Source organism: Puntigrus tetrazona, chromosome 10 (assembly GCF_018831695.1).
Source record: "Puntigrus tetrazona isolate hp1 chromosome 10, ASM1883169v1, whole genome shotgun sequence".
In the NCBI taxonomy this organism is placed as follows: domain Eukaryota; kingdom Metazoa; phylum Chordata; class Actinopteri; order Cypriniformes; family Cyprinidae; genus Puntigrus; species Puntigrus tetrazona.
The window spans coordinates 1,934,353-1,961,852 of NC_056708.1; the positions used below are offsets into that span (position 1 = coordinate 1,934,353).

Below are 27,500 nucleotides of genomic sequence, written 5' to 3' on the forward strand. Positions count from 1 at the left end.
ATGTCAACAGTATATATAATAATAATTAAAATAAGTTTTACTCCTTTTATTCAGCACACACATATATTAATTATATATATTATATTAATAACACACAAAATTATTTTGGATAATAAACAAAGTTTGAATCTGTTAACATATTTCTTGACATACTGTATCGCTTGAGACTCACTAATATAAAAATGATCATTAGAGTTTATTTGGAGTGCTACTTATGCATAACTGTTATGATTTATGAGAACTGTGTGATCTGCGGTCTTCAAACGCAAGATATTTAAAGTGTACCTGAAGTATACGTGCAATAATTCTGCATCAACAAAATGAAATATACTTCAGTACATCTTTAATCGGACGTCAGCAGTACTTCTGCACAAATAAAGTGCATTAAGTACAAAATTAATTTTTCCAATTCAGCAGACTGGTAATTACACCAGCTCCATAGAAAAGTACAATTGCAAGTTATATTTGTTGAGCACATACATATGCACATGTATTTATAGTACACTTAGCATGGATTAAATGTATTTCAAATACATAGTATATTAACTTTTTCACATGGGTATTAATATTTATCAATAATTATATATTTTTGACAAGCATTGAGAGAAAGTGAGATTTACATGGAACTGAAATCTAAATATATATATATATGTGTGTATAGTTATAAAGATAGCTTGCAATGCTACAAGATTATGAATTATTTGAGCAGTATTTGAGTCTGCTTTCTTTAAACTTACCATCAACATATGTAGGGAAAGAGGCCAAATTCTTCCTAGTCTGCGAACCAAAAACACAGTGTTACTACAATTTACAGTAAAACTGTAAAAAAAACAGGCATAAAGATTATGTAAATAAGTCAAGTGCAGTCAAATATGATAATTGACCTCTTCACATGGCATGCTGGGACTGACATCTACATCCTGGTCCTGAAGATGACCTCCAGAGGATTCTGCTCCCGAAGGAAGTTCAGCGTCTTGAATCGGAGCCTGAAAAAACCAAGGCAACCACCGCTAGTAAACAATATCAACACGCTAGATCATTTAATGTTTGAGCTCATTTATAGCAGAAAGATTCAAATCTAAAATAATATATTCCATAGTTTTTGTCCCTTATGTTGACTATTATGTTATCATTGAGGACTAGTGTATAAAGATATGAATAAGGCTAAGTGTATAATTTAAGCAATTCCACTCATTTCTGAAGTATTTCTACTAGCAACCTTTTTTTATAGAAGTTGAGCATGAACTGTGTATATTTATTGTGTATATATAAATACAAACACATGTGTGTGTATATATATATATATATATATATATATATATATATATATATATATATATATATAATATATATATATATATTAACGTAATAAATATTTATATATTTAATAAAATATTATGTTTATATATTTATATATACAATAAAAGATATAATAATATTACTGATTGATGTACAGTATGTGTGTACTGTATATATATATATATATATATTATGTATGTATAAATATACACATGTATAGCCTATGTATTGAAGAAAATGTTTATACATTCAAAATATTTACATGTATTATCAATTATATTCATATAAATATACACATGGAAATACAGGAAAATATTTTCAATATATCGTATGTGTGTGTATTTATTAAAACATAATAAATATGCACATATACTATGTAAACAAAAACTTTGTGATTAATTGAGATAATATTTGTTACTAAATTTGCAAATATATAAATATATGCATGTAAATATATATATATATATATATATATATATATATATATATATATATATATATATATATATATATATATATATGTACTGTATGTGTGTATATTTATATACATATATATATATATATATATATATATATATATATATATATGCATACATATACATATACTTATACTTTTCAATGTTTTTTTAATGGCTGCGGAAAACCTAGTACTTGATTTTTTTTTTGCCTTTTTTTAATTTGCCTAAAAACTCATTCGTCTGTGCTTATAGAATGAATGAGCCACAAAACTGTCAAAAGCTACAAAACTACAAAAATGTCAAACCGTGGCCTATTTAAAATGAACTTTCTTGAAGGGCCTCACCGTAAGGAATTACAGTAATCACGGCGGACAGCTCACTCACCGCATACTGTGGAGAAGTTAGCGAGAGCTGACATGCAGACTGAGGCTGTGGCTGAGGATGGCTCTCCTCAACCGGGCTCAGATCCTGCCTCATCACCCACACGGGCTCTGTGATCTTATCAGGCGTGTAGGGCGAGCGCACCGTCTTGGTCTTCACCTCCTCGATAGCTTCCTTAATATCCTTAATAGCCAGCGAGACAGCGTCCCCTGCGTCTCTGCAGTACTCTGTTATCTGATCCTGGGCCGGAGCGGACGACGTGTCAGGTCTTTCCACGGCTTCAGGTGAAAGCTGAGCAGTTTCCGGAGCCTCCTCTCGTGGAGGAGCTTCTTGGGAAAGGCTAGTCGAGCTTGACGTCTTCCTGACCTGGGCCCTGACTCTCCCTGAGCTTTCGGCTTCATCTCCTGACTGTTCGTCGTAGTGGTGCAGCCTGGAGCCCACGGAACGAAGCAGACCGATGTCTTCCTGAGGGTCGCACTCATCCGTGGTCACGCTCTCGAACACTTGAGGTCCCTCGAGGGCTGGATGAGGATCTGTTAGGTATGATTCTCTCTGAGTCTCTTCAGGGCTCAGCTGCGGGTAGGAATCAGAGCAGGCTTCGGGACTGGAGTCTGAGAGATCTTCTTGATGGGACATGGGACTCTCAAACCCTTTATCCTTGTTTGTGTGAGAATAACCCACGTTAAAAAGAGGAGGGTATGAGTTCGGATCTGAATTGTAGCTTCGAAGAGTCTCAGGGAAGCTTCGTGGAGACTGGAAAAAAGGTTTGTTTATCATATGGTGAGGAGATGTGACGAATGGAGGAACGTCTACTCTTAGCGGACTGGTTCTTTTACTTTCAGGACGACTTTTTGAAGCAGTCTTAGGAGGAGCATAGTCCTGCTCAGGAGTTTCTTTAAAATATTCTTCTTTGGTCAGTTCCTCTTCGCCCAATGTTGATTCTTCACTTTGAACTATGTCCTCCAGCTGTTCCCTTGAAGACTCTAGATCGCGATCGACTTGTGTATCAGATGAATGGGACACATCTGGACTGTTTCCATCCAGACTATCAGTGATTGGTTCATCCTGAGGAGAAGGAGTCAGCAGTTCTTGCGAGGAATCTTCAGGAGATAACGGCTCTGGAGCTTGTTTTTTCGGAGGAGTTTTGACCACCTCTTCTTCTTCTGCTTTGTGCTGCTGTCTATATCTGTGCTGATGGAGTCTCTCTCCGCTTCGGTGGTGTCTTGACGCCCCCGCTTTGGGCTGTTGGCCAGCTCTAGCTTCTGTATCTCCGCTCTCAGCCCGCCTGCGTTGTGCTTGCCCGGGAACGTGCCGCCTACGGTGACGCGGTGCAGCCCGGCTCGATCCAGACGGGTGCTGGTTGGCTTGATGGTGATAGTGTTGGTGGTGATGATGGTGGTGGCCTTGGCCTTCTGCATCCGGATTGTGAAGCTGGCATGGCCTCCATCTGGGTCGACCGCCTTCTAGAGGCGTCCCATTGGCCTGCTTGCTGCGATGAGGGGGAGGACCTCTGAGACCCGCCTCCTCTGGCTCCTCCCTATGGCTCATGGCTCCGCCCACTCACTGCTCATCGCCTGATTGACAGATAGAAATCAGAGGTAGTAAACGTCGAAAAAGACACCTTCAACATTTCTCACATTGTCTGTTCGCTAAAGTTTAGAAAGCGGTAATCAAAAAATAACAAGAACTAATAACGTCAGATAACTTTCTGAATAGCTATCAGCTGTTAAATTGAAGTACACAATTAAATTATACCAATTTAAATCAACCAATCACCAAGAAAGGCTTAATTTAGGGTAGGTAGCATTAGCAAATAAAACTGTAAATTTTTTTACTGGTAGTCCACTAAATGAAGAACTTTTGGGTATAATATGGCACGGTTTACTTTATTTTGCGATCATAAATGAACCGTAGTGTCCTGCATCCACCAGTAAACAAAAATTGGTGTGACAAACGAACAGATATAAATGTAACTACATTCTAAACAAGCTATGTGGCTCTCGGTGTAATGACGGAGTAACACATTGACGTGGTTTATGGCAGTGGCGCTGTCACAGATGGCCTCACTGTGGGCAGCCGTCATGCTGTATACTCCACCAGTCCTGGAGTTCAGCAGATTCATCTGTCAAACCTCCCATAAAACCCAAAGCCGGGGGATTTAACTCCCTGTTTATACAGAGATCTTCACTTTCACCATGCAACCTTTACGACCGAGAGCGTGCGTGCAGCGGCAGGTGCTTCCGCTCGCTTTCTGATGGCAAAACTACAATATACACTGATACAAAAAAAGTGTGAAAAATGTTTAATAATTCAAAATGTCAGCGGTAAATGTATTTTTATCATGCCTTTATCTTTATGAAATGACAAATCATTTAATATCAAATGAATAACGTTAACGTCAATAATATTACAAATCCTATCGCGGAGGGTACAGTAAAGTACAGTAGGTTTAATTTATGATGAGTTTCATGAAAAAACAAAAATGGAATGCAAATCCTGTTGTGGTTAAAAAAAAATAGCTGTGGCTTGAAAGTCACCATAATGGGGCAACTTTACATTTTTATACTTCATGTCTGTGCATATCTGATATCCTTAAAACAGGCCGAGCTAAGCTACCTCAACAATACAGGTAGTGATCGTTTTGATTAAAATGAATCAGACCTGGCCTTCTTCGAGAAGCACAGCTAATAAACGAACACAAAAATATAAAAGGATCGAGCAAATGCGCATGCAAAATAAAACACAATTTTTCACTGATTTCACTGTAAATGACAAGGTAGCCTGTATTTGTATACAGTAATTTAAATACACACAGTCTTGTTGCATGCATAGATATTCATCGTAAATTAAAGGGGTGTTATTTTTCCCAAATAGCAACATAACGTGTAATGTTCTGCCAAATCTATCACTGTGTTAAGAAAACAGGTACTATTGTGTCATTTTTACATCAGCATTACAAACATCCTCCCTCTTACTACCGGAGAAATCCTCTAAACGAGCGAACCGCATTGCTTTTACTGTACGGCTGTGTTTCTTGTCCGCTGCGGTGGTCACGTACAGGTGGACGCCGCCAACCATCTGGACGTCTCCGCGCCCCGGACATTAAAAACCGCTCACATTTCCAATTAAGCGCGCGGCATAACAACCGAACGCGATGCGGCGGCGCGATCCGGAAACTTTCCGCCGTTTATAAAAGTTAAAAGCGCGTTATTCGGTAAACGTTAACGGGCCTGCGCTGAGGCGGACGCGTCCCTCCCGGTCCCCGGTGAATCCGTCAGCAGGTGCAGCTCCTGAGAAACACGACACGGATAAAACGGCTGCTTACGGCAGGATCCCTCACACTCACCTGTCACGAACACGAGCGATGAAGAAGAGCTCTTCATCTTCGTCGGTCGTTCTTATCGACGCGCTGGGATTAAAGCGAACGGATCTCAGACCCCTCCTTCTTTACACGGTGACATCAGAGCGGATTATACGGCAGTAAATACCCTCCCTGCCCCCAAACCATCCCGCGACAAATCGCACCATCTGTCTTGTGCTTTTGAGTCAGTGACACTTCCTGTGCGCATATTAATACGTTCAGGGTTTATTCTGTCTATAAGAACTCTGATTTTAATCTTCAGTGTAAGGGATGTGCGTACCGCTCACCGCAAACTCTATTTAATCTCTACTATTTGGTCGGTCGCTTCGCTTTTATTTCAGTCGCGTCGCGCCGGGTAGCCCCGCCCACCGTGAAATCCTATTGGCCCACATTTGCGAATATGTAAAATACATTACCGTTTATGAATTGATCACAGAAAAAAAGTCAGTTTATGTGAAATGTCTGGTATACGTTAAACGAATATATTCAAAACGTTTTGAACAAATCTCAAAATATTAATTTTATGCGTCAAAATAAAGTATGCGTAAAATGATACATAGGCACACATTATGTATGTATGCATTTATGCCCATGTGTGCTATTCTGGGAAAGCCTATAAATAATGCCTAAATGTCAGAAAGCAGCAGTGCTGAGAGCCTTCGGGAACAGGCGCGTCCTTAAATCAATAAATGTTTGATAGAGTTTAAGGATTCACTTGTCCTTTCAGTACTGTAGCTGGATTTTATTCTATTTATGGTACGAAGTGTAAAGAAGATGGCAGGAATAAACAATACTGGATGAAATGGTGCTACTTTTACACATACAGGCCGCTCACGAAGCTTAATTGAGTTTTTCTGTCTATATAATAATAATAATAATAAGAAGAAGAATAAATAATAAGAATAAACATTGGTCTTCTGCATTTATTCCATACTTAGTGTTTGCCACACAAAGGCCCGTTGTATTTTGTGTATATATATATATATATATATATATATATATATATATATATATATATATATATATATATATATATATATATATATACATAAAGTTTCTCTCTCTCTCTCTCGCTCTCTCTCTCTCTCTCTCTCTCTCTCTCTCTCTATATATATATATATATATATATATATATATATATATATATATATATAGTTTCTCTCCAAATTCTAGACATTATTTCTTTTGCAGTTGATGTCTTTTCTTCTCCACCTGTTTTATATAATGTTTATGCAAAGGGAGGAACCTAATTTGAAACAAATGTCAGTTCTGAAATCGGCGATTGCGTATTCAGTTTAGTTCCTGGGACTGCCCTGGAGAACTTCTTCATGTGGTCAAGAATTCAGCCCTTCCCAATGAGTTCAGATAACACAACATCAGATAACACGACAACTCTGGCCCTGGTTCACATTCTACAGGCATTACATATTAATATCATCTTACCTACCAAACATTGTCCGCGGCACTGACCACATTGACTTCATACTGTAACCATTTATGATTTGGCACATAACATGCAACGGTGTGACTTCATCCCCCAGTTGATTAAGAAGGTGTCAGTAAACTTGTTGAAAAAGCTAGAGACATATCATGAAGGTTCTATAAGCTAAAACCGAGAAGAGTAGTAATGAAAATATTAAAAAATACACGGTTTCCACAAAAATAGTGACTGGATATATTATAACAGGCTTTATCACTTCTGATGTCAAAGTTGACAGAATATCTATGTCTCATGGGAACGTAAGTAAAATGCAGATGTTCTTACATCATCAACAAATGTTTCATAACCAGAACACACAGTTCTTGTTGGATCAGTGCCTGAATAAAACGAGAAGCAAAGATATTTTGGTACGGTACCATAGTGGAAGTACTTTACAGCCATCAGTTCAAGATGATACACAAATTTGAAGAGAGCATGAACATCTGCTCCATATGGATCTGATCTAAATATCCAGCTGTTGAAAGTGACATTGATGCTATGGATTAGTGTGTTTATGAGTGAAGCAGTCAGCTCTTCTGAGGTAAAGGAAGGTAACTTCTCAATCTGGTCAACATTACGGAAACCCTCTCCTAATTCCCTCCCTTCTTCTTCTCCAGCAGCCAGACAGAAGGATCACATCTGAGCTCCGGTTATACGCTGCCAGCTTAAAAGAAGGACGAGATGACAGAATGAAGTCTGGATCTCTAGTTCTTGTGCTAAACCAGGTCTAATTGGATTTATTGGTTGCAGGACGAGACGTGGATGAGAAGATGCTTCTTTTCTATCTTCTGAGCTTGATTGGTGAGGACTCATTGCAGTTAAGTTGCCTGTATAGATCACTGCACATGCATAAGAGTGTGTTTCTGCTCTTTTCTCTCAGTGAAAGCTAAAGCAGAGCTTCTGCCAGGCTCCTGCAGCTTTCAGGACAGCGTATGTGATTATACGTCTGACCCCGACTTTCTCAGCTGGACCCTCAACCCTTCTGGTGAGTTTCAGGAACCTTTCAAAAAATGCATTGCTTCATATGGTCACCATCAAATGAGTGAATGATCTTAATGTTTATGCACATATTTTGTAATGAACGTGTTTTTAATTTAATCTTAGCTATTTATTTTGTAAATAAATGCCAACTGTTTTGCATATAATCATTTATATAACACCAGTTCACAGTGACTCATGAACTATATTGCAAATCTTCTAAGGTAAAATATTCTTAAACAGGTTTGGAATGACTTGAGAGTGTGTAAATGATGACAGGGTTTTATTTTTGGCCTTTAAGGCAATGTTTAAGGTTTGTGTTAAGCTATGTTTCAAATACTTCATTAAGAATGGAGATTGGCACCATTTTTTAACTAATGTTATAAAGCCAAAAGTATAAACTGCATGCACTGAACGCCCAGAAAAATGAAGACATGGTGTTTACTGAGACCCACATCTGGAAGCCATGGCCTCGATATTTAGGGCATCTGGAGAGAGTGAAATAGTGCATTATTGGATGGGAGATTTGCTGTGTTTATACGTGGCACGAATCGCAAATGCACAAGTATACTGAATTATTTGCTTTCGATTGAACCTAAAGAGCACAGGAAATGAATAATAATGAATACAAATGCGTAGACAATACCATATGTGATGCGTGGTGAATTATATGCATCGGCAGACAAAAGAACAAATTCATTTTAGCACTCAGTTACGAAATAGCAGTTTGATGTGTCACTGCTAAAAATCTGCCTTCCCAGCTGCAGGCACAAACTCGTGCCATGAATGTTGTTTTCCTTCTGCTTTGCTCAGGACACTTCATCACGGTGGAAGAGCGAGTCCAGGAGGACCAGGGAAAGGCGGTTCTGTTGGGTCCAGATGTGCAGCAGCAGGACTGGAGCTGTTTGAGGATGGTCTATCAGGTCACAGGCAGCTCATCTCTGCAGGTGCAGAAGCGCACGGACGGAGAGAGCTTCGATCAGGTGCTCTGGACGACCCAAAGCCAGTCTGAGAGCTGGCTCATCGCCAGCATCGACCTGCAGAACTCCACCCAAACCTTCAAGGTGAGAACCGTCTGTGCAGTCTGGTTTCGCTGATGTGTGCAATATCGTCTTGTTTATCGTGTCACTCCAATCATGGGTTTGTTCTACATCTGTAGATTGTCATTGAAGGCAAACTAGGAGAAGAGGGCCACAGCAGCGTGTCCATCTTTGAGATCAAGATCTCTGATAAATACTGTATAGGTTAGTGCTTTGTTAACTCGGGCCAGTAAACCCAGAGCAGCTCAGCAGCCTTTCACTTTGTTTGTTTCTTTGTGACACTAATAAATTCATTCCAGATTCAGCCACATGAAAAGAACCACTCCTAAGTGTTTGGATGGCTATTCCTAGGAACTGTGTGCACATTCATGAGGGAAAGAAAATCTGTTAAATGAACCCAGATTCCTTTTATGTTCTTTAGGATTTTGACCAAATGTTGTTGGCCTTAAACGGTCTGTGGGCCTTTAAAAGTAGTTATTTACGTTTTCATCCAAACTAATGTATTTTTTTTCGATCATGTGACCTCAAAGAGTGTGACTTTGAAGAAGATCATCTGTGTGGCTACTCTAACGAGTGGAACAGATATATGAACTGGCACGTGGGAAGATCTGATGATACTGCTCTGAACCGTGGAGCAGGTTAGTCTGATCAGCACCTGCTTTGTGAAATAATCAAATATGATAGAATTTTTTTTAACATACATGTGTTTTATATATATATATATATATATATAGAGAGAGAGAGAGAGAGAGAGGGAGAGAGAGATTAATTTGAGTAAAAAAAAATTCGTTAGCAAGAAAGTGGCAACATTTTCACATAGCATTTTTAGATTATAATAGCATAAAAAAAATCTAATCCAGATGTATTATAAAAACAGATGGGTTTTTTTTCCAAAATGGAATAAATCCATTTTTTATTTATTTATTTTTTGTTTTGGTTTCTTCAAAATGCAATAAATTAATTGAATCATTATGAAGTTATTTTCATATTGAAACTATTTACAATACACACTGTAAGTTGATGCACATATGACAGCCTCTGAACTTGTTCAATACTAATCTTATATTCAGTCACTGGAGAAATAACACATTCAATCGGTCATCGCTCCTAAAATGACTTTCATTTCATTATGAATGCATGTTTTTTATTGTATAATATTATATGATGCAAAAATATTAAAAGGAAACATTGATATGCAGTCTTACGACGAATAAATATTTTTATATCAGTCAAATATGAGCCAACGCCCACTTCCATTTATACTGGCTGACATCCGGTTATGGTAAAAAAATTATTTTTTTAAAACCATGGCTGAACAGATACTGTCAGTGATGCCCTTTCATTGATTCACACAGGTCAGTACATGTATGTGAACTCTACTGACACTAAAAGCTTCCAGGAGGTGGCCAAGCTGGTGTCTCCGATGACCACAGAGCCCATGTCGGGCTGCTTGAGCTTCCAGTACTTGCAGTATCACGCCGGGGACCATCTGTTCACCCTCTTCAGCAGGGATAAGGCCGGACAGTATCAGGAGCTATGGAGAGCCGATCTTCTGGAGAACAACAACGTGAACTGGAGTCCAGATACCAGAGTCTGGATGCCTGTACAAGTGGACCTCAAAGCTCCATATCCAATAGAGGTAACGACGGATCACACACAAAAAAAATCAGATACCACCCTAAAAAGACACATAAAACTGTTCCTGAGGCTGAGTTTTACATACCGGCCAAACAGCCTGTTCCTGTTGAAGTGTGGAGTTTTGCCGGAGTGGGCTGCCAGCTGCTAAATACGGACCAGACCTGTCTGACTGTGTCTTCAAATCTGCAACACTAGGAGTCCAAAAAAAAGTGTGTTTGTTCTTTTATAGGTGCTTTACCTCAGGGCTGTCCACTCCTGGTCCTGGAGGGCCAATGTCAATGACCACATCTAAACCAAAGGTCTTCAGGATTGCAGGCATGCTGGGACGAGTTAAGCTAAACTCTGCAGGACATTGGCCCTCCAGGACCAGGACTGGACACCCCTGCCTTACCTGACGAACATCACAAGGGGAAAGAATGGGTTTTGATGAAAGCACTAAGCTAACACACCATGCTAATAATGTTTTGCAAGTGTTTATCTCGGTTAGGCGAATGTTAAGGGAACATTTCATTTTAGAATTTTGCGTATAGAGTGGAAACAATTGTTGAATCTTTACTGAATGTTCTGAAAGTCACATTTATAAAATGGTAGGTAAATGTCCATGAATGTTGCACAAATATTGTTTTTGTGCATCATTAAAGACCAGATAAAGTAAGATTATTAACAAACGGATAAATGAACGTTCTATTAACATTCTATTATTATTGTACGAATTATACTCAATATTCTTGACAAAGTTCTGATCGTTTTCTCTGCTTTCTGGGAAGATTTTAGTCTGCTGTTCTTGTATTGTCTGCTTGTTGCATCTAGATGTGAATGAAAGGCAGCTTCCATTTACTGTTTATATTTTGATGTCACTGATTGTGACATTTAATTTGATTTTCATTTTAGGTATATATACCTAATATACACAATAAACACACATGTTATGTAAACAAAAACTTTTATTTTGGATGTGATTAATCATGCTTAACTGTCTGAAAACACTATATATATAACGTACAATGTAAACTTTAACAAAATAATACTTTTTTAAAAAAACTGGCAATGTAATGCATTTCATTTTGATTACAAATAATTATAATTAGCCACACTACATGAAATTTATTTGTGTGTGTGTGTGTGTGTGTGTGTGTTACAAGTTGGTGTTTGAGGTGGCGTTCAACGGTCCACACGGAGGATACGTGACTCTGGATGAGATTTCCTTCTCTCTTGAGTTTTGTAATGCAGGCACAGGTATGTTTGAGCAGCTCAAGCCGTCTCGAAGCTAGTACCCAGTTCCCGCGTGATCAGTTAAAAATGTGTGTTTTCACAGAGCCAACGTTTGATCCATCTATTGCGAGCTGTGACTTTGAGTCAGGATATTGTCGGTACATCCAGTCACCTTCAGACAGTTCACTGTGGAGGAGAGTGTCTGTCAGACCCAACATCTACACCGCTGGAGACCATACGACGGGAGCAGGTACAGATGGCTTACAGTACAATACCATTCAAAAGTCTCGGGTCAGTAACGTTTTCTGAAGATACAGAAGTCTGGAATAATGATGCTGAAAATCCAGATTTGATCACAGACATAATAGATGATGTTACTGTTTTTACTGTGTTTGTATCAAATAAGAGCAGAAAAGACTTTAAAATGTTTAAAACTAATGGAGGTGTTCCGGGCATGTCCCACCGGGAGGAGGCCCCGGGGAAGACCTAAGACACGCTGGAGGGACTATGTCTCTCGGCTGGCCTGGGAGCACCTCGGTGTTCCCCCGGAAGAGCTGGAGGAAGTGTCTGGAGATAGGGAAGTCTGGGCGTCCCTGCTTAGACTGTTGCACCCGAGACCCGGCCCCAGATAAGCGGAAGAAGAAGAAGAAGAAGATGTTTAAAACTTTTACAGACCCCAAAGTTTTAAACAGTAGCGTGTATAATCACATAACTAAATTAGACACTTGTTGAAGCATGAAATGCTCAAAATTGTTTTCCCTTTCTGAACAGGATCCTTCTTGTTGGCAACCTCCCGCTTCGGTTTACAGTCTGGATACGTCAGCCGTTTGTCTGGCCCGCCGATGCCAGGCGATCAGAAATACTGCCTGAAGTTCTTCTACTCCCTGCGAGGCCTCAGTGGAACAGACCAAGTGTTGTCAGTGTATCTGCATTACGCCGACGGTACTAAACAAGAACAAATATGGACCCAGAATTATAAGATTAAAAATGTCTGGATTGCAGTTGAGCTGACCATTCAGAGTCAGAGGAATGCTCAGGTAAGATGATGTAAGCTTTATTATACGTCACTTACTGTTGCTTGATTGATGCAGAAGCAGGTGATATTAGGTGGAAAGACAAGTGGTGCATTGAAGCCCTCCTGGGAAGTTCATATTTACCTATTTACATTATAATTCTAACTATTACTGGCGTACCTTTGCTTACCAACAGCATGTGGCAAATCATGGTTTAACTTTAAGACACTATTGGCCATCTCAGTTTGAAAAGGAAATTTCACAGACTGTTTAAGACACATACGCTCAGATGACTTCCATTTATCTTACGTGCTTCTGGCCCTCTGCCCTCACATCTGCTAGCAAGGAACTGGTTTATAATTTTTATTACAATAAGATCCAGATTTAGAGAAATAAATGTTTATAAAAGTCAGGAAATATAATACGGTCTGAGAATCATTCACATCCACAGAACCATGCATGAGTTTTACTTTTTAAATATTACAGAAAACAACGCCTTTCTTTTCTGACCTTTTGTTAACGTGACATGGGAAAGTTAGCTTACTGATTTGTTATTTAGGCTTCTTTTTCTACTACTACTTATTTTTTAATTATTATAAGAGATTATAATAATTATTATATATATATATATATATATATATATATATATATATATATATATATATATATACATATACATACACATACACAAACAATGAATATAGTACATATACATATATTGTGCAAACAAAAACAGCACATATAGGTCTACTAATTGTGTTTTTTAATTCAGTTAGTCACTACTAATGAAGTCCCCTTGGCACAAAAAAAGCTGTTTGGAATTCACCCAACATGTTACAAAAATGCTAATCATGCTAGTAACATGCTAGCAACTTGTTAATCATATTAATATGCTAACATGCTATTTATGCTAGCAACTTGTTAGCAATATACAAAGGGCTGCCTTCATGAGGTGCCTTCCTGCAAAAATGCCTAGGCCTTCGGACGCAGCCCATGTTAAAAAAAAACATAAATATGCTAACATGTTAATCATAGGGAAAAAAACATGCTAATCATGCAAAAACATGCTAGCATCATATTAGCAAAATGGTAATCATGCTAACAACCTGTTAAGTCATATCTGCAGTATCATGCTATTAATATGCTAGCAATCTATCTTTCAAACAGCTGTTTTAAACATTCAGGATAGGCTTTCTGACTTTAAAGTTTGCTCACAAATGTTACTCATCATGTTCATCTTAAGTTTGTGATTTTTCTCCATCTGGGCAATGAAGGTGGTTTTCCTCAGCACATGCAAAAATATTTGGAGTTGTGGCTCTGTGGGGCTCGACGACATTAAAGTCACTCTTGGTGATTGTGCACTGTTAGGTAAACACTCTTCATTTAATACAGAACTCTGTGAGTTTGAATCTCCATAATCAATCTTATAGTGGGTTGTTTACTACAAGCAGAATAAGCTCTCTCTGTTACAGCATCCTCTGTGTCCTCTCCGTCTCACTGTGACTTTGAGGCTGGTCTGTGTGGGTTCAGTCAGGATAAGGAAGCAGACTCAGGAGACTGGATGCTGGCCAGAGGACCCACACCCACATCCTACACAGGACCCAGAGGAGACCATACCACCGGAGTGGGTGAGCTGCAACCCTTCATCACCCCTGACTTGTGTTATTAACTTCTCTTTGTGAATAATGTAACATTTGCGAGCAGAACGACTGATTACCACAAGATTAAAAATTATGTTACAATAGTAGTCTATGGGCCACAACGTTCCAAAGTATAAGTAGCCTATACTTATATACATCTTCATTTAAAAAACACAAAAAACATTATTTTGCTTAAATCATCATTTTGGCTGGGAGTACTTTTCTATCCGGATTAATCGCTGTGTTATGCTCCATGTAAACAGTACTTTGCGGATAGTTATATAACATTTTGGTATCTTCACATGCATCATGTGAGAGTTTCCAGGCGTACCAGCTTTAGCCTTGCGGCGAGGTACACTTTAGCATTCATTTGAAAATGAACCATTGTTTTATTATTATGTAAAACTGTAGTAACCTTTTTACTCCTATGTTACTATTTGTATAAACACAGTTTTACTAAAAACAGCGAAACCATGGTTAGTTTGGGGTTAACATGGTTTAACTATAGCAACCGTGGTTAATTTTCGTAAAGGTTTGATTGTAGTTATATGTTTAGTACTGAGTACTATTAACTAACAACATGGGATTTGAATTTGTTTCAGGGTTATAGTTGCGTGTAATTATGTATACATTTCTGGTAAAACTACAGTAAGTACATGCAAAAAAGTGTTACCAGATATACTTAAATCCACCCAATGTAATGTTTTTGCATGCATGTGCATTGCAACTAAATAAACGTATTATAGTATTGATTCATATTAAATGCAGTTATCGGAAATTCTGAAAACTCACTTAAGTACGTCTTAAGTATATCTTTATACGTGACTTCAAAATTACACAGGCCATCTTTAAAGTAAGGTTAAAGTATATTAACAAGCATGGTAAACAAATTCTATACAGAAACACGTATCTCTGCTTTTAGGTCATTATTTGCACATTGAGGCGTCAGTGATGCTTCCCGGTCACAAAGCGAGCCTCCTCTCCAGCTCTTTGCGCGGCTCTAGAGAAACGCAGTGCTTGCAGTTCTACTACCACATGTACGGCTCAGGGATCGGACAGCTGAGCGTTTACCTCCGAACCGGACAAGAGAACCGGGACACACTCCTGTGGACGAGCCACGGAGAGCAGGGCATCTCCTGGCTCCGAGCGTCAGTCAACTATCAATACAACCAACAGCATCAGGTCAGTTAACAACCTTCACTCGAAAACATTCATTCAGCGTCATTTTCATTAACATATTACATTTATTTCTCCAGATTGTGTTTGAAGCCACTAGAGGAGCATCAGTAAGGAGCGATATTGCAATCGATGATGTTGTTTTTGAAAGAGGACCATGCAGAGGTATCCATGATAAGCTGATTATCATATGTTATTCACGTTACCATGAGCAACTTTACATACCGTTTGTCCTGTTGTCCAAACAGAATTTGCTGATGACCACATCCCTCATCTGCGCCTGTCTGGATATAATAATAATATCCAGTCAATGCATTTTAAATAGAAAAGACAGGGAAAACCGAAACCATGTGACCATACAGCTGGAGAGCAGTGATCTGTGAGGATGAAAGCGAAGGAGATGACTGCACCGTGAGCAGAAAAATTATCACCTAAAAAAGTTCCTTGTGTATTTGACTTCTGAGCACCTGGTTCATTCCTGGTACAGTTTCTCATGTGTGTATCATATGTTTTAATATATTGAATACTGTACATGGTCAAAGATGCAAACCATACTAGGTCACCTTAGAAAGCCTCTACACGAAGGTCTTATTGCTTTCACTTGTACTTGGTGATTTTTTTTTTTTTGGTCAAATAAAACTGAATATTGCAGAGACTTCTATTTTATAATAGCTTTTTTTACTTTAAAATCTTTAGTCCTTAATTATATGTAATGGTGTTTGATATGCCGAGTCTTTAGGTGTACCTTTAAATGTAACAAGCATTTCTGATTATCCTATTCTTTTAGGATAGTGACTGACTGTACGTTAGCTTGATTATTACACAACTACCAACGAAATAAATACAGTAAATGGAGGTGAAATACTGGTGTGTGTTGAAGTTATTTTATTATGTGAGAAGAGTGCAAAGTGATGTGAGACAAACCAACACAAAACATTTAAAATTAACTGAGAAAACATTAAATAGGCTGCATATACAGTGGGTACGGAAAGTATTCAGACCCCCTTAATTAAATTTTTCACTGTTATATTGCAGCCATTCACTAAAATCATTTAAATGTTTTTTTTCCCCTCAATGTAAACACAGCACCCCATATTGACAGAAAAACACAGAATTGTTGACATTTTTGCAGATTTATAAAAAAAGAAAAACTGAAATATCACATGGTCCTAAGTATACAGACCCTTTACTCAGTTTTTAGTAGAAGCACGCTTTTGATCGAGTCTTTTTGGAAAAGATGCAAGTTTTTCACACCTGGATTTGGGGATCCTCTGCCATCCCTCCTTGCAAATCCTCTCCAGTTCCGTCAGGTTGGATGGTAAACCCTGGTGGACAGCTATTTTCAGGTCTCTCCAGAGATGCTTTATTGGGTTTAAGTCAGGGCTCTTGCTGAAGCCGTTGTGAAGCCACTCCTTCATTATTTTAGCGGTGTGCTTAGGGTCATTGTCTTGTTGGAAGGTGAACCTTCGGCCCAGTCTGAGGTCATGAGCACCCTGGAGAAGGTTTTCATCCAAGACATCCCTGTGCTTGGCAGCATTCATCTTTCACTCAATTGCAAGCAGTCGTTGTGTCCCTGCAGCTGAAAAACACCCCAACAGCATGATGCTGCCACCACCATGCTTCACTGTTGGGACTGTATTGGACAGGCGATAATCAGTGCCTGGTTTTCTCCACTCATATCGCTTAGAATGAAGAACTTTTGCAGGCTTTCATGTGTCTTGCACTGAGGAGAGGCTTCTGTCAGGCCACTCTGTCATAAAACCCCAACCGGTGGAGGGCTGCATTAATGGTTGACTTTCTACAACTTTCTCCCATCTCCCGACTGCATCTCTGGAGCTCAGCCACTGTGATCTTTTAGGTTCTTCTTTACCTCTGTTACCAAGGTTCTTCTCCCCCAATAGTTAAGTTTGGCCAGACAGCCAGCTCTAGGAAGGGTTCTGGTCACCCCAAACGTCTTCCATGTAAGGATTATGGAGGTCACTGTGCCCTAAGTGCAGCAAAAAAAAAAATGTAACCATGGTAAGAGCTGTGCCTTGCCACGAATCTGTCTCTGAGCTCTTCAGGCAGTTCATTTGACCTCATGATTCTCATTTGGTCTAACATGCACTGTGACCTTATATAGAAAGGTGTGTGGCTTTCCTAATCAAGTCCAATCAGTATAATCAAACACAGTTGCAATACTTAGGACCATGTGTCTTTTTTAAAAAAATCAGCAAAAATGTCAACAATTCCGTGTTTTTTTTCTGTGCCAATATGGGGTGCTGTGTGTACATTAATGAAGAAAAATTACTTAAATGATTTTAGCAAATGGCTGCAATATAAGAAAGAGTGAATACTTTCCGTACCCACTGTATGGCGTATTACCTACCAAAATGGTATATATGATATACAAGTTGAATAGGGTAAAAAGTTTTCTTTTACATTTAAAAATGTATACTAGTGGTATGTTAGTATGTTAACTGTAGAATATCACAGGGTCATTCTCTACAGCCATCTAGTGCTTGTGTGTAGTAAGCGCACAAATAAATCCCCCCTAACGTACAACGTGAAATCCCCGGATATGGCAACCCTGGAAAGTGTCACGTGACATTTGCCGGCCAATCACATGGCGACTTATCCACAACACAGGCGCGAAACGAAAGTGCTGTGGACGCTGCTGTGGCGCGTCAACCGGCGGTAACGGGAGGAGAAATGGAGCTGCCCCCGAAGAAAAAACGAATAAGCCACGAATTAACCAACTCACGGCCCTCCAGCCGCGAAGCTGCACCGTCCAGCAGCAATAATGGCCAAGCGGGAGGTTTCGTGGAGGGCTCTATCCTCCGCATTACCATGCGTAACTTCCTGTGAGAAATTCACTCCTCACATGCTTCTGTTTCACTTTTATAACATGTTTTTGCACTTTCATGTCGGGTGTGTTCGAATTAAATGAATGAAGTGTATGTGTTATTCCGTTCATCTCTGTTGTTAGCACATACGATCACTCCGAAGTTTTTCCCGGACCCAAACTGAACATGATCGTGGGAGCCAACGGCACGGGAAAGTCCAGTATAGTGTGTGCCATCTGCCTGGGCCTGGCCGGAAAAACAGCAGTCCTGGGTCGAGGAGACAAGGCGAGTCACTCCTACCTGATACACCACTCGTGTTAGGTTACACACTGTTTGATTGTATTGTAGATTAAGTATCATTTCTGCTCATTTCACACCAGACACCTGCTCTCCATCCATTTCTACACACCATACCAAGGCTTTTAAAAGTACCAAAAATTTACAGTATTAATTACAAATACGGATTATGTCTTTGTGAATGTGGTTTTTGCATTTGCAGCTGGTTTTGAAGCAGTTCTGTAAGCATGCAAACAAAGTGTTCAAGCTGGTGAATCTGGTAACTTTCACATGACTAGAAAGGATATATATATATATATATATATATATATATATATATATATATATATATATATATATGGGAGAGAGAAAGCACAGGATTTGTGTGTCTAACGCATACTGATAAGTTTATCCTAAAATGTTTATTCGAAAATATACCTAAAAAGTAGTTAAAGGAGGCACAGGATCATTTAGAGTTAAAATATAAATCAAATAATGCACATTTTAAGGAATTGGCGTAATATTATTATTATTTTTTTGTTTGCAATAAAGCATTTACCTTCAGCAATACTTAAATTATTATCTTAAATGATAAAAAAACAACTCCTTAACTTAAAATAAAGACGACTGTTGATGTTCCAATTGATATGATATGATATGATATGATAATACAATACATCGCATAGGACATATGCCTATATGTATTCACTTTGCTGTACAGGCATTAAAATACAACCTCTAGAAAGTGAAATGGAAAACAAATACACCTTGTGTGAAACATGCATACATGCACATCACTAATGAAGAGATGATCAAAATATCAAAAAGTTAACTCGGCTTCCTTTCTGTTTTTTTTTCCCCTGAATCATTCATAATCAGTTCTTCTGCCAGTGCGCTGTGGCAAGCTTTATGTGTGTGGATGAGCAGTAATTATAATAATTTCAGTGGTTTAATTAATGCACATGCAATTAGTCGACTAATGCTTAAAATGAATGACCAGAAAAATCCTTAGTCCAGAACAGCCCTAGAATTATTTAGGGCTATTTACATTTTAACAAAATTCAAATAAAAAAAAAAGGAAAATTTATAAGTGAAGATAATATTAATACAAATAATAGATCAGTCATGCTAAAACAATATTTATTGACGTTCACTGTCAATAATAAATAAACCAGATATTTTTCTGTTTCTAGGTTGGTCTGTATGTAAAGCGAGGATGCAGTAAGGGTTCAGTTGAAATTGAGCTGTAAGTGTTTATTTATACATATTTATGTACAATATTTCCTTGTAAAGACTTGTAGAGAAAAGAAAGAGTTGCTCGGTTCATCTCCGCTTTTATTTTTTGTCCAGATACAGAGCGAGTGGCAACTTGACAATCACCAGAGAGATCCAGTTTGAGACCAACCAGTCGACGTGGATGCTCAATAAGAAACACGCCAGTCAGAAGGCTGTGGAGGAGGCTGTGAAAGAGCTGCACATTCAGGTCGGGAACCTGTGTCAGTTCCTACCACAGGTGAGCGCTGCTATTACCCGAAACACACACACACACACACACACTCTCACACTCACTCTATAAGTGATCTGACTTGCGCTTAAAATTGAACTGGAGGTTAAGTGCTGGTCGTCCAGCCAGAGGAGATCTAGCCCCCAACTGAGCCTGGTTTCTCCCAAGGCTTTTTTTTTTCCATGCCGCTGGCTTGCTTAGTTGGGGACACTTTTCTAAGACACTTAATTTTTTAATTATAGATTACACAAGTTTATTACTGCGCAAGACTGTTGGACAATAACATATGAAGTTTTGAAGAACTACACAAGAACTAATAGTTTCTTTTGTATTGTGTTGCAGGAGAAGGTCGGTGAGTTTGCCAAGATGAGTAAGATCGAGCTTCTCGAAGCCACTGAGAAATCTGTGGGCCCTCCAGAAATGTACAAGTTTCACTGCGAACTCAAGTCGTTTCGCACCAAAGAGAGTGAACTAGAGGTGAAAGACTTTTTTTGGTGTTGAAATACATCTCAAGGCTGTCATGGGGTTTGATTTTACTCAGTCCTGGTTGGGGTGTTTTTCACAGAAAATGTGTAACGAGAAAGCCAACTTCCTAGAGAAGGCCAAAAAGAGTATTGAGAGAAGCAAAGTGGACGTGGAGCGCTACTACATGAAGAAGAGACACTTGGACAGGATTCAGATGCTAGAGAAGAAGAAGCCCTGGGTGGTGAGTGCCAATCTTAGTACATTAAACTTTCCCAAAACCAATTTGTTGCAAGCTTCCTGAGAGGAATTAGTCTTTATTATAAGGTGACCACCATTGATGGACAAATGGTGGTCTCATTGTCCATCAATGATTACTCTCATTGTTATCATAACATTGTTGTCATTATATCAGAAACAGTTGACTGTTAATCACTGACAAATAAATGTTAAGGTTGTTGACAATGTTTCCTCTAGGGTTTATTTTAGGTTGCAGGACCACTTCCCCTCCCCACCCAAGAACCACATGCACTCAGAATTGAATTTAACCGACAATCAACAGCATAAACTAAAACAACATCCTTTTTTACCATTGTAATGGCATCTTTTTAATTTAATTAGAAGTGTATCATATAAGACAAATGTAAAAAATGTATTTATAAGCTTTTTAAAATTTCTAATTCGAAATAATAAGAAAACAAAATCGTGAAAGTACCTGTAAAATTGTCTAAGTAGTAATGCACCAAAATGAAAATTCGAATAAAATGAAAAGCTGAAGAAAATGAAACCCTTTGTTAGACTTTAGTTCCTGGTTTTGTGTTCCCCGTGCCCATATGTGGATTTCCTGTTCCTGCCCCTAATTGAGTTCATTTGATTCCAGGTGTGTCTCCTTAGTTCCTCCCAACTCCCTCGTTACCCTGTGCGCTTCTATGCCCTGTGATTTGAGTTGTGTTTGTCGGCTGTTAAATATCCTCCTGTTCCTGAGTTTGTGCCGCTGATGTTAAAGACCGTTGAGGTTTAAGCGTTCAGTCTTTTAAAACTTTAGAAGCCAGTGCTTGTAATGATTTCTACATCTTTCTCTGACTCTTTTAAATGCTTCCACGCTGCTGACGTGTTTGCTCCATTAGTGTGTTCCTCTGTTTGATAGCATCATTGTTTGGTGCAATTTATTTGGTCTTTTCACTTCTGTGTCGAACACCAAAAAAAATGCTGTTTTCGGCCAAACCGTTTCGGTGCTGCACCGAAAGGCCACTGTGTTTTTTTTTTTTTCCCACCTATGTAATAAATGACTTGCCCCTCGGGGCATCCAGATGAAATGCAAAACAAATGTTCTCATGCTATTTTGTGTTAGCCTAATATTTATAAATGCAATCATAGTTCAGGCACAGATCAATCTTTGTCCTTTAAAAAATGAACAACTCAGTTGACTGCATACGTTTTTTTTTTTTCAGCATATTGGATGGATTTCAAGAATTCTCTGTTTTCCATTTTAGGAGTATGAAACGGCTCGTAAAGAGCTTGAGGGGGTGAAGAAAGAGAGAGAGGAAATGAAAAAGAGGCTGAAGTCGCTAAAAGAAGCTCAGGAGCCGCTGGTCAGAAAGATCCGCTCGGTGGAGAGTCAGCTGCAGCCCATCGAGCAGCAGATGAAGGAGCTGGTCAGCACAAATCCCAAATCTGATTGCCAAGAATCTCTTTTATTATAGAAATATAATGCCACTGTGTTTTTCCCACCAATTTCTCAGACTGCCCGTATCAGAGAAGCGTTGCAGAAATGTAAGCAGAAGCATGATCAGCTTGAATATAGGAATAAAGAGGTTAGTTCTAAAAAAAATAAAAAAACAAACTATTAAAGACCGTATTGAAACACTAGCTGATTGGTCTGCTTCTGTCATACGCTAGGTCGATGACATCAGACAAGACCTGAGTCTGAAGCAGACGGAGGAGGCGGACCGGCAGAAGCGGATCGGACACACTCAGCTGATGATCAAAGACCTGCAGAAGGAGCTTCAGAACATGGGCGCTATGGAGGACGTCACGCCTCAGATTGAGGCGGTTAACACAGAGCTGAGGAAAATCCAGGAGGAAAAAGCCAAACTGGAGAGCGAGATGCTGGATCTGCGCAGAGATAAAGATGAAGCCACTGGAGAATTAAACCGTAATGTTTAAGATGATTTTAGTTGCAGAGTAAACATGCAAATGTTGTATGAGAAGCATTTATTGGCTGTTGTGAAGAAATCACCCTGTTTTAGATATTTATATTGGTAATTCACCATGCTGAAAGGTAATTGCAAATGGAGTCTGATATTTTTGCATATTAAAGAAATAAATACAACTTCATGTAATGTCAGTCGTAACACTCCCTCCATAAAAATGTTGTCAGGTTGAATTTCTGCGTCTATTTTGATAAGAAAGGATGATGAAAAAAACATGGCATATGCAAAACCTGCAAAATGCAAAAGCATATGAAAATGTTGGACTGTGTGTGCAGTGACCTTAGGTCTTGCACTCGTGTTTATTTTTTGGTTTGATTTTCTGAAGGTTTGCGGAACCGTCTGAGGAGTCTGGAGGACATGATGAAGGTGAAAGAGGATAAACTGCGCACCCGTTTTCGTGACACTTACACCGCCCTTATGTGGCTGAGGAGTAACCGTGAACGTTTTGAAGGCAACGTCTACGAGCCCATGATGCTGGTGGTGAGAACACAGCCGCTTGTTCAGTTGCTGTTTTTTGGAGATGGGTTAAGTAAATCAGTTCTCGTTTTGTTTTTTTGCCAGATAAATGTCCGTGATGCTCGACACGCAAAATACATCGAGAGTCACATTCCTCTTAATGATTTGAGAGCCTTCGTCTTTCAGAGACAGGAGGACATGGAGAAGTTCATGACTGAGGTGAGTTTGAACAGCGTGTGAAAACAAACAGCCAACCCACTGTCGAGCTATTTGTAGCTGTACAAAACAGTTAGTTTTTTTTTTTGCTTGATTTTGAAAATTGCTGTGTCTTAGCATGTTATTTAAATATATTATCTTAATTATGAACACTGGTTTGTAATGCAAGCAGTTTTACTGTGTACTGCACGCCGTTATTCTGTTTGTCATTTACCAATAGCGTCTAACGAACCTGAAGCCTCAGGCTTATTACATTGAAAAAAAGGCGGATGTAATGGTAAAAATACACCCAAATTTTTTTTATAATCCCTATAAATCATAAACAGTCTCTGAACATGCAATCACAGATTTACAGAAAAAGTCCCTCTATTTGTGATCTATTGGCCGTTTGTGGCCCTGATCGAGAAGCAGCATTCCCATCACTGCTTTCCTGCTGCAGCTGCTTGTCAGCAAAAAATAGACATTAGAGGTGTTTTGAGACGCGCCAATGAAGAGTTTTGTCCAGCTCATAACAAGTGAGAAATTTGTGAAAACATTAACATGCAGTCAGATGACTGACTTTGAAACCGGTTTGAACGTGTTAGGCTGAACATTGCCAGTTTCAGATTTTTTCAGTGCGTTAGATTGTCGTGTTTTGTTGCTTGAAGCTCTGCCCTCTTTTGAAAGTGGGTTGGAAGCACTAGCTCATTTCCATTTAAAGGGACAAACAAAAACTGTGTTTTGGCGCATACTCTTAACACCATGTCCTAACTACATGCAACGCTATGCAGAAACGAGATAAAATGTGTATTTTCCATGTTAATCTGAATTTCTAGGCTGGAACATGCAAACTATGACAATAGTCTCAGGTGATCATGTGTTTATTTAAAGTTAAACGTGTCCATTTTAAGTTTAAATAGAATTTTCTGTGACTTTACAGCCATACTTGAAAGCAACAACAGATTTTACTCCAGAGCATGAAAATAAATGGAAATAAAGTAAGCTCTTTGTGATAACGCCATAACAGATATTATCCATCAGTCAGTATGTACATTTAACAATGTTATTAAGTTTTAATATTTATGAATTAAATAAATCTGCATTTAATAAGAAATTGGTCACTCTCGTCATTATACATCCCTGTCATTATACTGTACAGTGCTTTGATGCAACCTGTTGATAAAAGCGCTATATAAATAAAAATGATTGATTGATTGATTGATGAATTAGATTAGAAACGTATCCGTTTTGATGTGAGTGGAGAGCGCGTCCAGATGGAGCCCCGCCCACACATGCATCCGATTGGCTGTGAAATTTGATTGATTCTATTGCGTCACGTGTAGTTAGGACACGGTTTAAAAGAGTACCTTTTAATCATGCAGCGTGTAACACAGCTGTAAATTAATAGATCTGGAAAAACCCTTTTTTGCATTGGTCTAAATAAAAATGCTAATTCATTCTTTGCCACTAGGTGTTGCTTTTGAAGCAGCTTTTTCCCTGTAATACAATACACACAGCAGTGCTGCACTCGAAAAAGCTGCTTTATCAGGAATTACAGGCATGCTAAAATGAAAATGATACCAGTCAATTAAACACTGTGAATTAGCTGAATCACACAAAGGAGGGTTCGATGAATCATTGAGCGAATCGTTTGGGTAAATATAAATACATATTCTAAAAAAATGCAAGTAGTTTTGACCATGCATGCATGTCAACCCATTGTTGAGGACTCCCAAAACCAAAATATGAACCTTTCATAACCCATAATAGGGGCACTTAAACACACTCTGGGGACATCTCAGACTTATTTTATTACTGTATTACAAAAAGGAGCGGCAGAGGTCAGACAGCAGTTGGTCAGTAAATGGATTGGTCAATAATATATGAACAATTTTGACATTTTCTATGCATCTATGAAACAATTGTCCTGTCTATATTTGTATGTGGTTTTATATTTAATGTGTGTTATTTTCTTAAAATAAACAAAGCACAAATAAAAGAATAAAACGCATTTCTAAATGTTTTTTTTTTTAGGTGCGAGACACACAGAGGCTGCGAGTTAACACCGTCATCGCTCCAGCGGAGTCCTGCTCTAGTCGACCACCATCAAGACCACTCGAGAGTCTAAGGTAACTCCCTCTACTTGACCACTACTAAGACATCTTTTTCAGTACATCTATTCAATTGTTTTTGTTTCTCTTTGTCAGGCCTTACGGCTTCTTCTCGTATTTGCGTGAGCTGTTCGATGCTCCTGACGAGGTCATGAGTTACTTATGCTATCAGTACAAAGTCAATGATGTGCCTGTAGGAACAGAGAAGACCAAGAACATGATCGAGATGGTAGGTCCTCCATCACTGAGCTAGGAAGTATTAATAGACATCAAGTAGTACAATTTAAATCTATGGAATCAGTTAATCCAGACAAAAAAAAAATTACTTAATATATTTATATATTATGTTATATATTATATTTTCTAGCAAAAAAAACCACACACATTTTATAGGGCCCTGTTATTGATAACCATTTAATAAGTTAATGACGCATTTAAAATTTTAATATTTCGGTTGATATTTTCTTATTAAAATTGAATTATTCCCTTAAAAGGGAAAACATCGAAGATGCGAAAAAACAATGCTGAATTTGGTCAGAAGAAATAAAGTAGATTTCATAGGGCCTTACAATCTTGTTACTCATGTTTCTCTGTGCAGGTGATTAGAGAGCTTCAGATGAGGATGATCTACACAGCGGAGGAGAAGTACACTGTGAAGAAGTCCAACTACTCTAGTAACGTGGTGTCCAGTAACTCGGCCCTGCGACCCTCGCAGTTCCTCACAACGACCATCGATGCAGACGAGAAACGCCAGCTGGAGGAGCAGCTGAGGGTGAGGGACGCCCGTCTGACACACTCACCACTGACTTAGGATGTAAATATCGCAGCGTATTGGCATATAATAATTTGATTTAGTAGACGAACCGTAGGTGTTTAAACCACTTAATACAAAGAAATCACCCTTCAAACCAAATCAGAGACAATAAATGAGTCTCATGTGTCCTCACAATGTATCTGTGTTTCAGCTCAAAATACCAGATAATTTATTATTATATCATTCTAAAAATGCATATTTATAATGGAAGCAGTTTTCGTCTCTCTTAATGCAAATGAGCTGCTGCTTCCCGCCCCTGTTACAGCTCGTACCTCAGATGGCCTGCTACAAATCATCTGTTTGGTTTTGATTATTATGTTTATTGTGCTAAAATTAAAACCATAATAGTTTAAACCTCTCATATGGTTTCTGTGCACGCTCAGAAAGTAGCTGTCTTTCATGTCTTTTTGCGCAAGTTACGCAATACACAAGTTTATGTTAAAGACACACAAGTTACAAAAACTTGTCAGTTATGTCTGTGAAGATATAAACATGCCATTTCATAACTTTTTATTAGATCTGTGTGGCAGCAGCATAATATACAATAAATAAATCAATAAATCCGCTGCTCTAGTCTCCTGTGAGGCTGGGAAACTGAAGTGTTTTTTTTCTCAAAAGTCTGATTCTCATGTCACCTTTTAAGCTGTATTTTTTTTAGTTTGGCTATAAAAAATAAAAAAAATTGTAAAAGGAGATCAACTGAATGGGTGTAATGACCTGAGATTTGACGTGTCGCTCGCAGGCGGCAGAGAGGCAGGTGCAGATCATTGATCAGAGGATGGCAGCCATTCGTGAGCAGCAAGCTAAACTGGACCGCCGTGATAATGATCTGCGTGCTAACAAAAAGAAACTGTCTGATATGAAAGGCAAGAAGAGACAACTGGAGCAGAAAATCAGCACAAAGCAGGACAGGTACCTTCCCGAGAAAACCAGCTGTGTGCAGCTTTGTTGTGATTTTTGTTTTCCTT

General features: G+C 38.7%; 3 protein-coding genes across 5 annotated transcripts in view; 2 read left to right on the forward strand and 1 right to left on the reverse strand.

Moving 5' to 3' along the window:
* apba1b (amyloid beta (A4) precursor protein-binding, family A, member 1b) overlaps positions 1-5,645 on the reverse strand; it is an 11,124-nt gene extending 5,479 nt beyond the window's left edge. Inside the window, exons 1-4 of one of the 2 annotated variants that reach the window (XM_043250285.1) lie at positions 5,485-5,645; positions 2,142-3,712; positions 885-986; positions 738-777 (exon numbers count right to left, since the gene is read on the reverse strand). In XM_043250285.1, coding sequence (XP_043106220.1) covers positions 738-777; positions 885-986; positions 2,142-3,686 — 1,687 coding nt within the window. In that variant the 5' untranslated portion in view covers positions 3,687-3,712; positions 5,485-5,645. The remainder of the gene's footprint in view (positions 1-737; positions 778-884; positions 987-2,141; positions 3,713-5,484) is intronic. The other variant, XM_043250286.1, reaches the window with a different exon arrangement.
* Positions 5,646-7,338: 1,693 nt separating this feature from the next.
* Positions 7,339-16,538, forward strand: mamdc2b (MAM domain containing 2b). 2 transcript variants are annotated; one of them, XM_043251159.1, is made up of 15 exons: positions 7,339-7,520; positions 7,597-7,780; positions 7,860-7,964; positions 8,771-9,021; positions 9,117-9,201; positions 9,528-9,635; positions 10,353-10,636; positions 11,778-11,871; positions 11,951-12,097; positions 12,619-12,884; positions 14,135-14,228; positions 14,333-14,488; positions 15,423-15,682; positions 15,757-15,841; positions 15,925-16,538. In XM_043251159.1, the coding sequence occupies exons 2-15, from the start codon at positions 7,750-7,752 to the stop codon at positions 15,999-16,001; spliced, it is 2,043 nt and encodes a 680-aa protein (XP_043107094.1). In that variant the 5' UTR covers positions 7,339-7,520; positions 7,597-7,749; the 3' UTR covers positions 16,002-16,538. The 2 variants fall into 2 exon arrangements, with proteins under 2 accessions (XP_043107094.1, XP_043107096.1); XM_043251161.1 differs by having other exon boundaries at positions 7,600-7,780.
* A 1,746-nt stretch (positions 16,539-18,284) lies between these two features.
* smc5 (structural maintenance of chromosomes 5) overlaps positions 18,285-27,500 on the forward strand; it is a 17,059-nt gene continuing 7,843 nt past the window's right edge. Inside the window, exons 1-15 of the mRNA XM_043250251.1 lie at positions 18,285-18,519; positions 18,645-18,786; positions 19,971-20,023; positions 20,128-20,290; positions 20,624-20,758; positions 20,847-20,987; positions 22,237-22,398; positions 22,486-22,557; positions 22,643-22,898; positions 23,282-23,436; positions 23,518-23,631; positions 25,642-25,736; positions 25,815-25,947; positions 26,317-26,490; positions 27,275-27,444. Of these exons, the coding sequence (XP_043106186.1) occupies positions 18,368-18,519; positions 18,645-18,786; positions 19,971-20,023; positions 20,128-20,290; positions 20,624-20,758; positions 20,847-20,987; positions 22,237-22,398; positions 22,486-22,557; positions 22,643-22,898; positions 23,282-23,436; positions 23,518-23,631; positions 25,642-25,736; positions 25,815-25,947; positions 26,317-26,490; positions 27,275-27,444 (2,117 nt within the window). The 5' untranslated portion in view covers positions 18,285-18,367. The remainder of the gene's footprint in view (positions 18,520-18,644; positions 18,787-19,970; positions 20,024-20,127; positions 20,291-20,623; positions 20,759-20,846; positions 20,988-22,236; positions 22,399-22,485; positions 22,558-22,642; positions 22,899-23,281; positions 23,437-23,517; positions 23,632-25,641; positions 25,737-25,814; positions 25,948-26,316; positions 26,491-27,274; positions 27,445-27,500) is intronic.

Excerpts from the sequence above, each read along its gene's own strand:
- mamdc2b (XM_043251159.1), top strand. The coding sequence starts at position 7,750 with ATGCTTCTTTTCTATCTTCTGAGCTTGATTG. Across the intron at positions 9,636-10,352 it reads TGCTCTGAACCGTGGAGCAG|GTCAGTACATGTATGTGAAC; the intron begins GTTAGTCTGATC and ends TGATTCACACAG. Across the intron at positions 11,872-11,950 it reads GTTTTGTAATGCAGGCACAG|AGCCAACGTTTGATCCATCT; the intron begins GTATGTTTGAGC and ends GTGTTTTCACAG.